At 41.4% G+C, this 14,584-nt stretch overlaps 1 protein-coding gene across 1 annotated transcript; it reads right to left on the bottom strand.

Annotated features, from left to right (window-relative positions):
• Positions 1 to 10,116: 10,116 nt before the first annotated feature.
• LOC139402023 (sphingosine 1-phosphate receptor 1-like) lies at positions 10,117 to 13,753 on the bottom strand. Its single transcript, XM_071146069.1, has 2 exons — positions 13,129 to 13,753; positions 10,117 to 12,948 (listed from the first exon to the last, which is right to left on the bottom strand). Exons 1-2 carry the CDS (start codon positions 13,430 to 13,432, stop codon positions 12,020 to 12,022), a joined length of 1,233 nt encoding a protein of 410 aa, XP_071002170.1. The 5' UTR covers positions 13,433 to 13,753; the 3' UTR covers positions 10,117 to 12,019.
• Positions 13,754 to 14,584: the final 831 nt, after the last annotated feature.

Here is a 14,584-nt window from a genome sequence, read left to right as displayed (position 1 = left end):
GCTATCTTTTACACTGACAATGCATATTTTTCTTTGAATGAATGACGTCATTCTGAAATAGACAGCTGTTCAGTTGAATAGGCCTATATGAAAATATACATTTTGTTACATTCAACAACCCCATAATAACATGATATGGCTCACCTGATATAGCTCACTTCATATTCCCATGGATTTGAACCTTTGTGTACATTTTCCATTCAATTTCACGATATCACGATATGATTATTGTACAACTGGACACGTAATATATACGACTTGTTCCAGGTGCGGAAGGTGCTGACACACCAATACATATTGTTCTCCCCTGGGCAGTATTCTGCCTAGAGAAAATACGTAATTCCAGCAAGTACTGTAAATTCCAGAATGGAGCCACAAGGTGGCACTAAAAGCTTAGTTTGTTATGCTGGGCACACAATACACTTACCCCATTTCCTTGTCCCAAATATTTTATTCCTCGCATCCACAACCCCAGGACGTGGGTGCTCGCATTACACGATTATTTCCTAGTTGATCCTGCCTGGTGTTCTACAGAGTGAATTGGCGGTTGTTATTGTCTAATTGCGTCGTAGCACATGCTCATACTACGTTTGCAGACAATGAAAGATCAGCTATGGAAAATCTGATTTCCAACATTTTGATGTCATATTTACAATTATATAAAATACACTACATTACCAAAGTATGTGAACACCGTGACACTTGCTTGTCAAACATCTCATTCCAAAATCATTGGCATTAATATGGAGTTGGTCCCCCCTTTACTGCTATCACTGCCTTCACCCTTCAGGGAAGGCTTTCCACTAGATGTTGGAACATTGCTGTGGGACTTGCTTCCGTTCAGCAATAAGAGCATTAGGGAGGTCGAGCGATTAGCCTGGCTTGCAGTCAGCGTTCTAATTCATCATTAAGGTGTTCGATGGGATTGAGGTCAGGGCTCTGTAAAGGCCAGTCAAGTTCTTCCACACCGATCTCGACAAACCATTTCTGTATGGACCTCTCTTTGCACAGGGGCATTGTCAGGCTGAAACAGGAAAGGGCCTTCCTCAAACTGTTGCCACAAAATTGGAAGCACAGAATAGTCTAGAATGTCTTTGTATGCTGTAGCGTTAACGTTTCCCTTCACTGGAACTAAGGGGCCTAGCTTGAACTTTGAAAAACAGCCCCAGACCATTATTCTTCCTCCACCAAAATGTACAGTTGGCACTATGCAATCGGGCAGGCAGCGTTCTCCTGGCATCCACGAAACCCAGATTCATCTGTCGGACTCTGATGGTGAAGCGTGATTCATCACTCCAGAGAGCGTGTTTCCACTGCTCCAGAGTCCAATGGCGGCTTTTGACTGGTACTGTATATCTAGCCTATATATAGGAAGAGAAGTTTAGGCCTAGCTCCAGAGAGAGCTATGCTACATGCTACGACACCAATGCATTTCTTTATGTCAGATGGCTATTGCATCTGCTATACAGATATAGACATACAGAAGGAGGCTAATTCTTACATTTTTTTATTATAATATTTTGTATAAAGATAAGCATAATATTGTTAGATTATAGGAGTAACTCTAGTAGGCCTGAAACATTCTTCCTCACCTCAAGTTCAACTGTCGGTGTCAGTTGAAGCGCCTTTATATCACACTGCCTTTATATCATAGGCTTGCAGTGGCTAAAGCTTAATAATAGCCACTCCAAACCTTCACAAACATTTCTAAACTTTATTAGGGAAATGTCAAAAGTAAGTCAAGCCATTGTTTATAGGGGAAATACAAGCAGGCTGTTGTACAGCATTATAGTTGGAACTTAATTTGGCCAAAGAAAATGGCTCAACAGAATTAAACAAAACACTTGCAGGTTTAACTGGTTTAAACCTTCACAACATTTTTGAACAGGCAATATTTCAGCAATTACCAACAAAGACAAGTGCCTACTATACCCAAAAATGACAGAAATTGGCTAATGTTACATATTTTACAACAGACCTACTTATGACCTATCTAAATTAAATACAGAGCACACAATTAAAAAGACAGATTGAATTTAATTTAGCCAATGAAAATGTCTCAACAGAATTAAACAAAACAGGTTTAGCATATTTAAATAACTGGCTTTGATTCATGAATAGGCTTACAATAATATCAATGACATACAATAATAATAATAATAATAATGATAATCAAACAAATTATTATAAATAATGTAACTTCCAAAATATCATCCTACCTGAATAGGGAGTTGCGCGGTAGCCTGTATTACTCCCATCTTAGTCCACCCCAATATTAAAACTTATATTAAATTCCCCTTGTTGGCTTTTCACTATAGGTATACTCTTTTCCCTCTAACTTTTGTTTTACTTCAATGAAAAATGCCTCCATCTTGACAATCAACAGTAGCCGAGGCCAAGGCTCCTCTGCTGCTCTCTCTCCTCAGCAGTAGGCGCACCTGCGAGCAAGGCGTGAGAGAATGGTGCTGAAGAGCACATTTGGGGGTGTAGGCTATGATGCTTACAAAAAAACCTGGAGCATTTTCCCATCAGAGTTGTGTTTCCACCAAATTGACTTGTTGCAGATGAAAATCTGAGTGTAAATACGTAATGCACATAAAAATACCTTTTGAGGTTCAATTCCCATGTACTGAATGCAAATACAAGTTAAATGGGTTTCCATTGCATTTTCAACTCCAGGCATACTGATGGTTTTGTCTAGCCAACAGCTGGCAGATACAGTGCAGCTATAGCCTACTACATGATGAGATTATTAAGGACCAAAGTGCGAGATTATTTTTATTTGTCAAATGGCAAGCATCGATCATCATGTCACCAGAATAAGACCCTCGATATGTATTAAAAGGAGCACCAACCTCGTCTCTGTGCACTTTCACCGCCCTGTGAAGGTCATAATAACTTATTTCATGATGTGTTGAAACATTTTCTCTGACTTGTAAGCTACTTTACTCGCAGGGTAAAGTAAAGGTAAAGGTTATCAATGTCAAGCCATTTTGAGGATGCTGGAGTTCTATTTTGGATGAGTGTGTGCATGCCTACAGGATATTGCCTACAGGATACTGCCTACAGGATACTGCCTACAGGATACTGCCTACAGGATACTGCCTACAGGAGACTGCCTACAGGATACTGCCTATAGGATACTGCCTACAGGATACTGCCTACAGGATACTGCCTACAGGATACTGCCTACAGGATACTGCCTATAGGATACTGCCTACAGGATACTGCCTACAGGATACTGCCTACAGGATACTGCCTACAGGATACTGCCTACAGGATACTGCCTACAGGATACTGCCTACAGGATACTTACTGCCAATAGGATACTGCCTACAGGATACTGCCTACAGGATACTGCCTACAGGATACTGCCTACAGGATACTGCCTATAGGATACTGCCTACAGGATACTGCCTATAGGATACTGCCTACAGGATACTGCCTACAGGATACTGCCTATAGGATACTGCCTACAGGATACTATCTACAGGATACTGCCTACAGGATACTGCCTACAGGAGACTTTTAAAGTAGCCTAATCATACTAAAGCATTGTGACTGGTTGTGTTTATGCCACATATAAAAGGTAATACATTTAAAAAGTTTATTTATAAATATTTAGGCTATTGTCGAAGCTAAAATACCACCTATGCAGGATCAACAATTCAACTTGCCCCTGCCTACCCAATGGCAGTTATTCCTCATGAATCCCTACAGATCTGATCAGGGGCGCAACTTTCACTGGGGAGGCATTTTTGTCCCCCCCAGTTTTATCAATGGAATGCAACCGGTGTGCTTTAGGACCATGCGGACGCCTCAGAGCGGTCAGGTAGGCTGTTTGGAGCGTTTATCCGACTGGATTTAAAATATATATTTTTTATGTCCATCCCACTTCTAAAACCAAAATTGCGCCTCTGGATCTGATAGATGCAGCTCTGCCTTACCACTGAGCTAATGTACAGCTAGGGACAGTTCTTTAAACTCTACAGTAAAGTGGGCTATCCCCAAAGTTGAGTGCTTACGCTCCCTCACCATGAGCCTATAAACCCGGTGCCTTCTCAGGATTGTCCGGGCCAGAGCTTCAACTTCAGCACACTATGAGCGGGTCGACCTCCTCTGGGTTGGTTTAGCCCAGAGACACCCCTCTTACGACACCTACCAATGCACTCAGGTTCCTTTATTCCAGCCACTCGAGTTCCTGACAGACTAATTAACCAGATGTTAAAAAGACCCCTAGAGTAAAACGACATGCACTTGTATGACTCGTTGATGACACAGGGTTTCAGAACAATAAAGCAAGTTTATTCCAAATTCCGGAGACAGGCATAAAAATACCAAATTAATATCACCAATCAATGACAAGGGAAAATTAATCTCGGATTAAATTGATAGATGCCTCCAGCGCCATTAACTAAACCCTTATTGGAGTGCCAATACATTTTTTTTGTGTCTTTTACAATGTCTTTTTGTCTTTTTTTGTCTTTTATTATGAGAAGCACAGTGTTTAATAACAAGAAAAACGTGTTCTTACCTTCTACAACTTATAAACATCTTTTTGTCTCCCCCTCAGGATGATCAGTCCCTCAGTTGGTGTCTAAACAACTCTTAACACTTCTATCAATTAGGTAACCTAAATCTCAACATCTATCTTCAACTAAAAAGCTACAGAAAACATCTTCTTCCAGCCGGCAACAGGTTCTTCTAGCAAGCTCAAAGAGAGTCGTACCTCTCCCTAAAATCCTGCCTCTTTTATACCATACTCCTCATCTTCTGCTAGCTCATCGTGGCTAACACCTGCCACCCTTAATATACTTCATTAACATTACCTTTTAAAACATTATTTTTTAAAACATGAACCTTTCTTATTCCCTTCTAACTTCACTCAATTCTAATCCTACTCCAGTCTAATTTATTACTCCAGTTATGTCTTGAACACCCAACATTTTAAATATAATTTATAACATTTAATCATGATCATATTTTATCAAACCTTGTCCTCCAAGCCTCTTCAACATAATCCAAATGTGCTGTACGTTGAAACAAACAACATTATAACATTATTAACCAGCTTACTACATTACCTTTATCGCCTTTAATAATTTTTCAACCTTTAACATTCAACCGTTAACATTCAAACAATAACCTTCAACATTCAATAATCATCTTAATAAATATCTGTACCATTTTTTCTCCTTCTTCTTCTTCTTCTTTAGAGTCTGTCCATTTTCTTTCAATATTCCTTCTTCTTTATGCTCCGTGCGTGGGTGCAAGTGAAACTTCTTCCCGAGTGTGTGTGCTCTCTGTCACTAAAATGTCAAAGAAAACTAGGCCTTAGCCTGCTATTCTTCACAATATATTGAAGCGTTAGGTTCTAGGTGTGCAAGGAATAGCTTGGATTCGTGAGGAGGCAGAGCATGTGTTAAACTTTCCTGAATAACTGGGCCTGCCGGGAGCACACGGCCACATTATTATAGGATGACTTGGGAGGATGATGATCTGCAGCAGACAGCGCATTCAATATCAGAAGTACAAAATAAAGCCAGACTGGCCTGCTACTGTGCCTTTCTAGACCTTATAAACTGTCAACAGTAGACCCACAACTGATCCAAATCAAATGAAACATTCAAATCACAGAGTAGGCTAGAATGTTGTACTCACTTGAAAACAATAAAGCAATTAATTATTCATTGTGTTATAGGCAAGTCTACACTCTTAGAGAAAAGGGGTTCCAAAAGGGTTCTTTGGCTGTCCCCATAGAACAACCCTTTTTGGTTTCAGGTAGAACCTTTTTGGGTTCCATGTTGAACCCTCTGTGGAAAGGGTTCTAAACAATCCACTATTCTCACTATGAATGGTGGATAGAGGGCAGGATAGAGCGTTAGGCTGGTAGACTATACTTAGCTGTGGTATTGTAAAAGTTAGCACACGGAAAAGCGTATGCATAAGGGAAGTACCAAAACACCTTGATAGAGGGGCAAAGCAAAACAAAAGTTTGACAACCCACCCCTATTTTCGACCACCCCTCCCCCCCAGTAAATTGCGATCTGTCCCTAACATCCAATTATCTCATATCTCCATTCTCCAATTACCTGGGGCCTTTAGGAACAGGATCTATGAGGGGGGAAAAACATGTCTTAGACATTAATTGCACATCAATGCTGTTGATCATTCAGAGACAGAACATCTTAACTGGCAATAACCACCACAGAGCTAAGGTGATTGAAACCACTCTTTGCAGAGAAGGTATTTAAAGGCCCAGTGCAGTCAAAAACATGATTTCCCTGTGTTATATATAATTAAACAATATTAGGTTGAATAATACTCTGAAGTTGTAAAAATTATGATAATGCCCTTTTAGTGTAAAAGCTGTTTGAAAAGTCTGTTTTGGTGGGATGGAGTTTTTTCCTGCCAGTCGGTAAATTAGTTAATAAACCATTAAGAAAGACTTCCAAACCTCTCTGCCAATAGCAGCTAGTTTTCAGGTTTCCCCTCCCCACTCAGACCACTCCTAGACAGTCCTACCAAAATTCTTGCTAGAGAATTTGCTCTTTGCTAAGAAGCTATTTTTGTTTCTGTAAAGACCATTTGAATTGAAAACAATCACAGTATTGTTACCCAGAAATGATTTGATATTGAGGTAAAAACGGCTGCATTGGACCTTTAATAAACGTAATATTGCAGCAGAGACCATATTGAAACTCATTCATGTCCAAATTCCAAATGTTAATGTCTATGCTTGAAGGAAAATGAATGTTCACACTTCATTAGTGATGAACAATACACCTTCATTTCAATAACATCACATTGAGCCTTGGGAGACAATTCTGAAATCAGCTTTCATTTGTGTGACACTAGCAACTCATCTGTGTGAATTCAGTCTATCCATGGCCCATTCTGCCATTCCACTGCAGGAAGGAAAGGTAGCCCAGGGCCAGTGTTTGGGTATTCCTGAGACAGATTCATGGGAGTCTCTACCTCGCCATCTACCCTGGGTACAACTTACTCCTTTGTTGTGCATAAGAGACCTTAGAACAGCTGCGGGGAATCGATTTTACAGCCCTGCAGCACAGGGGTCAGTGCCCCAGGAAGGAGGCTAACGTTAGGGTTCACCGACCTTTGACATCTTTCAGAACATGGTCATGTTCATGGAGGTAGTGGCAAAGTGTGGTGCTAACAAGTGGGGAAACCTATAGGCCTACGGTATGTACGCTACCAACGTTTGCTGTTGGTCTTCTATGTGGTCATCGTATCGTGGAAAACCGGTATGTCAGATTATGTGTTTGATCTATGTATCCAAGTTAGATCAACTCGCAGGTTACAACCACACAATACTTCTCTCATGTTTTAAGAGCCATAGTAACAACTGGAGAGAGGGAGAGACAGACAGAATGAGACAATGAGAGAGAAAGAGAGACAAAGAGACAGACAGAGGGGGATGATTAATCTGTTTTGTGGTAAACTGTATGTACAGTACACTGTGTGGTATTAGTATTGAATAGATTTGTTTTTTCAGTCCAGCTGGTATTATGTTACTGTATGCTGTACACTACGCTGCTTCTATAGTAGACTCATAAATCATCCACACGTGTCTGGTGTGTATGTGTGTGTGTGTGTGTGTGTGTGTGTGTGTGTGTGTGTGTGTGTGTGTGTGTGTGTGTGTGTGTTATTCACTGTGAACCGTCTAATAACCTGAAAGCCATCGCTATAGAAACAGATAACCCAGAGGTGTTTAAAGTCTCACAATACTAACAAAAGACACTTCACTCTACGGGGTTAATAATCTTTACATGTTAAACCCGGGTAGATTATTAGGATTTACTTAAATGTCTAGTAAATAGATCTCATGGGATTGTTTGTGAAACATATTATTCACTGTAAAGGGGGCAACTCAATGATCCTAACTGTGACCCTAATCTATAGAACAGACAGAATTTCTACTTAAAATTGTGTTTTTTTTAGACACAAGTGTAAAGTTCATGGAGGAGGTCATTCAAGGAGTTGGTCTGATGGTGCCCTCTGATGTCATCGGCAAAGGAAAACAGAAGAGGAAAGGCCTGCCTGCCCATGTCATGAGGATCCCTGGAACACCTATTGAGAAATGCCTTTTGTTAAGTAAACAAATGAACTGGAAAGGAGACTGGAGTGGAGCTTTAGAAACCTATAACCCTTTTATTACCATACATGTGTATGTCCATTTCTGGACCGTATCTATGACGCACAACCAGAGGACAAGACTAGTGTACCTTGGATGAGTTACGAGCTGGGATTATGGCCTGGTGAAACAACACCTCATTATGTCTACATGTAACTAATGTATTCATTAGTGCACCACACTTTTTTTTTGCCAAGGATCATGAAAACAAGCCTTTCTTATTGGACAAGCTCAGGTGGTCATCCCTTCCTGTTACAGTCTTTTTTCTTCCTGTTTGATACTGTATTAATACGACCCTGGTATAACAGGTTAAGAGAGACAGGAAGGCCATGTGTCAGGGGCCTGGCTTTGAAGAATAGGCTCTTTGTGTGTTCGCAGTCAGTCAGACAGGAGCTGGACGACGGAAATATTTGAATCATGTCAGAAGCTATACAGTATCCAGACCAATGTTATTAACAGATGTTGGAGAGGGGGGGTCTGAGACTGTTTCCTGCCACAGTTCTCTAAGAAATGCTATTTCACTCACTCAGCTCCTCCACGATGGGAGGACATGCACGCCAACGCACGTATGCACAAGTACACGCAGGTTTGCACACACACACATACAGTGCCTTCAGAAAGTATTCATACCCCTTGACTTACTCTACGGTTTGTGTTACAGCCTGAATTCAAAATGTATTCAATTGTTGTTTTTCTCACCCATCTACACACAATACCCCTTAAGGACAAAGTGAAAACGTGTTTTCAAACATTTTAGCAAATTTAATTGAAAATTAAATACATAAATATCTCAGTCACATAAGCATTCACACCCCTGTTAGAATCGCATTTGGCAGTGATTACAGCTGTGAGTCATTCTGGGTAAGACTCTAAGAGCTTTGAATAACTGGATAGTACAATATTTTACGGCCGGCTGTATCACAACCGGCTGTAATTAGGAGTCCCATAGGCCGGAGCAAAATTAGCCCAGTGTCGTCCGGGTTTGGCTGGTGTAGGCCGTCATTGTAAATAAACATTTGTTCTTAACTGACTTGCCTAGTTAAATAAAGGTTACATATATTTTTTTAAACGATTAAAAGCTCTGTCAAGTTGGTTGTTGATCACTGCTAGACAGCCATCTTCAAGTCTTGCCATAGGTTTTCAAGTTGATTTAATTCAAAACCGTATCTAGGCCACTCAAGAACATTGACTGTTTTCCTGGTAAGCAACTCTCTGTGTTTTAGGTTATTGTGCTGCTGAAAGGTGAATGTGTCTCCCAGTGTCTGTTGGAATCAGACAACCAGGTTTTCCTCTGTTTTTTTATTTTTACCCATCTACCAACAGGTGCCCTTCTTTGTGAGGTTTTGTAAAACCTCCCTGGTCTTTATGGTTGAATCTGTGTTTGAAATTCACTGCTGGACTGAGGAACCTTCCAGATGTGTGGGGTACAGAAATAAGGTCATCATTCAAAAATCATGTTTAACACTTTTATTGAAGAGTCCATGCAACTTCTGTGACTTGTTGAGCTCAATTTTACTCCTGAACCTATTTAGGCTTGCCAGAACAAAGGAGTGAAATACTTATTGACGTAAGACATTTCAGCTTTTCATTTGGAATGAATTAGTAAAACATAATTCCACTTTGACATTATGGGCTATTATGTGTAGGCCAGTGACACAAAATCTCAATTGAATCCATTTGAAATCCAGTCTGTAACAACAACATATGGAAAAGGTCAAGGAGTTGGAATACTTTCTGAAGGCTCTGTACACCTGTGCATAATCCTGCAGAGTGAACACCAACTTTATAATCAGATTTTTCAGAAAACAGTTGTTTTAATAATGGTAGAACCTTGGTAGTACAAAAAGCATATACTTTACAGTACAAAGTACAAGCCCTAACAAATTCCTTTAGAAATACACAAATAAATTGCTCAATACACACCACACAGTACAAAAGTATGGTGCACCTTCTCATCCATCCAAATACAGAACATGTTTTATTTTGGAATTGCTAGATGACATTACCAGTTTAAATGTTGACAAATATACATTCAGGTCCATAGACTGTATAGAAAAAGCCTCTCTAAAGCCAGAAATAACAGATGTGTCAATGGGTTTGTAACTTTGCACTGTATACATCTGTGTATCTTTCCACTTTGATCTTGATTTATAGCTGACAAGCACGTTCTAGTCTAACGTTACCAAACAGCCAATGCAGCTGGATGATGCCGACTAGCAGGTTAGGATGGTAACCTGTTACCTGGTGATCTGTTGTTTCATCGGTTATAACACGGTCTTCAAAACAGAGACCCCCAAGTGCAACAGACGGTTCTTATCGATACAATAACACAAGAGGAACACGAAGGACTGCATGAAGTCCTTTGCTTGGGGAAGAAGTCCATCACTGATTAGAGCTGCAGGTAGTTGGGTTCATAGTGACATTCTTATAGTAGTGTTTTTGTATTGTAGTGTGTGTGATGGCATTTAAAATATGAATTCCAATCAGGAACCAACAGGTAGTTTCCACTTGACTGAGTAAGCCCAGAACAACAGCTAAAATGCCACTAAAACAGTGGGGCGATTTTCTACTCAAATTATAATCTTAGTCACGGGTGGCTGGTGGCACCTTAATTGGGGAGGAGGGGCTTATAGTGATGGCTGGAACAGAATTAATGGAACGGTAGAAAACACTTGGTTTATATGACTTTTAACACCATTCCATTTATTCCATTCCAGCCATTATTATGAGTCGTCCTCCCCTCACCAGCATCCTGTGATCTTAATATTGTTTGACATCTCCCTCCACATCCAGGTACCACAATGTTTAGGTGCATGAGTAGGTTTCCATTGTGTGTTTGTGTTTCAAAGAGCAACTGGTGGGTGAAGAACACAGCATCCACTTCCTGTATAGGCTTCTGTTTGGGCACACTGTGTAGCTGTATGGGGTTATCACAACCGGCGTCTCGGAGTGTACCCCAAATGTCAAAAGTAGTACACTGTATAGGGAATAGGGTGCTATTTGGGACACAGGCAGGCACAACATGGACCTTCGAGCCAGCGAAGTTCAGGTGACCACAGGCCTATTATAATTATGTCCATATTATGCCTTCTTTAAGGCATTTCAAACAACAACAACAACATAGAAATGTTGGGTGAAGTAAACCGAGGCGCACTCGCCACAACAACTCAACATGGTTGGAATGTCCAGTTTACAGTCTTAGTTCTAGAACAGAATGTCCAATCTTAATCCATGGCTTTCAATGCTCTCTCAATGCAGAGTTAACTCAGTGCAAATCAGTTCTGGAAGGTTTTTGTGAATACCAGAAGAGTTGCTTAATTCACATTTTCATTTCTTCCACCTGGCTTGATGTTTAGTCATCATTCTTACAACATCAGTCTTTTGATGTGGTGATATTGCTGCAAGTGCACCACTACAGACTTGCTGAAGAGAGATATGTCTGAACTTGATGCTCTCATCAAAAACACCTGTAGCTATATCTGTCGCAATCATAGATCATTCACCTGTCTTTTTGAGGGTTTGCTCTTAGGCTTAGTTCATTGGCCAGAAGAGAGCTATAGATGTAGGCTAGTCTGCCGGAGGCCATTGGAGTTGAGTTGCCAAACAGGAAGTGATGCAGTTTTCAGGTGGCCATATTGAGCACTCCTGTTGTCCACCACTTCAATATGAAGTTCACTCCATAGAAATACAATTACTGGAAGGGACAAAGCCCCTAATTCTATGGTTTACTCTCTCAAACACAGAGCTGCCCAAAGGGTCCCTCAGGTCTTGTCTTTTCAGGAGGCCATATGGAGAACTTATGTTTCCCATCTTCCATAGGGAGTTAGTTCCCTGTCCATCACAGAGCTATCCACATTAGGCTCTTTAGACCTTGAAGAGCTTGGGGTAGAGAGTCTTTATGGGTGACTGAGCCGTGACGATGTTCCCAGAGGAGATCGTCGTCTCCAGGCCTTCCAGCTTCTTCGATGCCACCTCCGTCTTACTGAAGCTACACTCCAGGAACGGCACCCCCATCCTCTTCACCTGCCCGTCCTTGGTCATGAGACACGGGCGGCAGAGCAGTTTTAAAATAGCGCGACGCATGTCTTTGCTGGTCAGGGTGTATATTATGGGGTTGAGGAGCGAGTTCACCATGGCAACGCCCAGGAAGTAGTCCGCCTTGAGGAGCAGTCGGCAGCGGCGGGCAGGGCAGAATGAGTCCAGGCCGAGGAGGAGGAAGAGCGGCAACCAACAAGCGATGAAGACGCCGAGTACAATAGTGACTGTCTTGAGGAGTGCCATGTACTTCTGGGATTTCCTGGCGAGGCCTTTGCGAAGGCTTCCCTTTGCTCCTCCGAGGCGTTGGCGCTGGGTGTTAGTGCGCACGATACGGAAGACGCGGGCGTAGAGAACGACGATGGCGAGGAGCACGCCGCTGAACACGGACACGCAGCACAGGATGTAAGACTTGGCGTAGAGCGGGAGAACCGTGGAACAGTGGTCCAGATGACCCATACAGTTCCAGCCCAGGACGGGGAGCACCCCCAGCAGCCCTGCTAACGCCCAGCTCCCCCCGATCAGAGCCAGCAGCCGACCCTTCTTTGCCCCGTGGTATGGTTTCATTGTCACCATGGTAACGTGGCGTTCTATAGCGATGGCCAATAGGCTGATGACGGAGGCGGCTAACGTGATAAAGACGCCTCCTTCCCTCAGAAACCAGAGTATTGGAGTTAGTCTCAGTGTATTAGGACCAGACATGATGATATTAGCCATGTAGGTGACACCGGCCAGGAGGTCTGACAGAGTCAGGTTACCTAGGAAGAAAATATAGAAAATTAATGGAATTGCATATGGTGGATTTTTTTTAATTATATTGTAACATAACATTTTTTTTAAAGTTATATAACGTATAGTCAAGTATAGTCAATATAGTATAGTCAAGTTGTCCTCTGAAGAAAGGGGGGTGGGTGTAGGACAAAAACAACAACGGTTACCTAGGAGATAGTACATGGGCAGGTGGAACTTCTTATTGGTCCAGATGGCTATTAGAACCACAGCATTCTCCAGGACGATAAGAAGACACACTACCAGGAAGGCTATGGCTTCAGGTTTTAACCCTTCACGATACCGGTCTGTCTGGAGCTTGCCTGTGTAGTTGTAGTGCGTCACAATGACATCATTGTTCTGGTAATCCCAGAAGAATTGGAGCAGGCTTGGAGAGGTGTTGGTGGGTAGAGAGCCTATAGATTCAGTGGGGAAGGCCCCAGCGTAAGCAGCACGGGAGGCTTCCATCTCCATGTTTCTGTTGTTTGTTAAGTCTTCTTTAGTGAACTCTTTGGTTGACTTTTTAATACCTTATTCTAGGTATTAATTAACGCATAGTTTAACTTGTCATGCTTCAGTTACCGATCAATACCAGTTGGTATGGGGGATCTCTGTGAGTTTCGCTCCATAGAATGACAGAACTATAATCCAATAGGTGTTAGTTGCAGCTGAGTCAGGTAGTGGTTTTCTTTCCCCACGTTTCTGATCACAGGTGTTATGCTTGTCAATGCCACCAGGGGGTGCTCATGTGCTCTGTTTGAAGGGGTCTTGACCGAGCCGCTTATTGTCCAACTCCTGTGAATTAAATAATAGAGGACATTAGGGTGAGAACAGTACAGTATGACTAATTACAAACACATAATGAAAAACAAATAAACATTTTTTTTTTAAATAACTAAAAACATTTATCTACATTTTAATTTTAATTAAATGAGCCTATTGAAGGCAATCTTTAATTCGTTGCCCTAAAACGTTTGCTATAGTGATTCCTTTTTTATTAAAACATTGGGCTTATGGGAAGTGTGGAGCAGAGTCGACATTGAGATAGCGACACATGCGCTTAGTTTAAAACACATAGTGACCATTTGGGCTAAAGGTTTTGACTGAGTTAGCGAGTACCTAAAGAGGCCATGTGAAATGTTTCAAGCTCTTTCCTTAACTACCTTAATTATGTTTAAAGAGTGAGTTAATCACGTTAATGATATTAGACATTCAGCGTCATAACAGTGCGTGCGTAAAGTTGGCACACGCGGACACTTTCACCTGCCAGCTTCGTCATGTGTGAAATGTCAGTAGGTTGGAGTAAATTTGAGTTGCTCAAGTTTCCAGAAGGAAATCAATGTAAAATGTATGGAATTTAATCTGGAATGCAGATACTTTCATAAATAATGCCTTGTCAAAAGAAATCGAAACCAGAGTGGAGAATGTCTTTGATCAGATAATGTTTATGTAAGAAACCCATTAAGTGTCAACCGGGTCGCATTCCTTTGAGTCTTGTGTTTTGAGAATGGATTTTTTTTTTCTTGCCTTGAGTCATATGGTAAGATTTAAAAAATGGCCTTGTCTGGAAACGTTAACTCGAATCTAATCTGTAGCTAATGAAATTAGGGCAACAAACTTGACGTT

The sequence above is a fragment of the Oncorhynchus clarkii genome, unplaced genomic scaffold, assembly GCF_045791955.1.
Source record: "Oncorhynchus clarkii lewisi isolate Uvic-CL-2024 unplaced genomic scaffold, UVic_Ocla_1.0 unplaced_contig_4452_pilon_pilon, whole genome shotgun sequence".
NCBI lineage: Eukaryota > Metazoa > Chordata > Actinopteri > Salmoniformes > Salmonidae > Oncorhynchus > Oncorhynchus clarkii.
Note: the sequence above shows the minus strand (reverse complement) of the source record. Positions and strands in the feature narration are given on the sequence as shown.

Bases quoted from the DNA above. Each gene is read 5' to 3' on its own strand.
- LOC139402023 (XM_071146069.1), bottom strand. From the start codon at position 13,432: ATGGAGATGGAAGCCTCCCGTGCTGCTTACGCTGGGGCCTTCCCCACT. The intron at 12,949-13,128 runs GTAACCGTTGTT...TTTTCTTCCTAG, and splicing joins GCCCATGTACTATCTCCTAG to GTAACCTGACTCTGTCAGAC.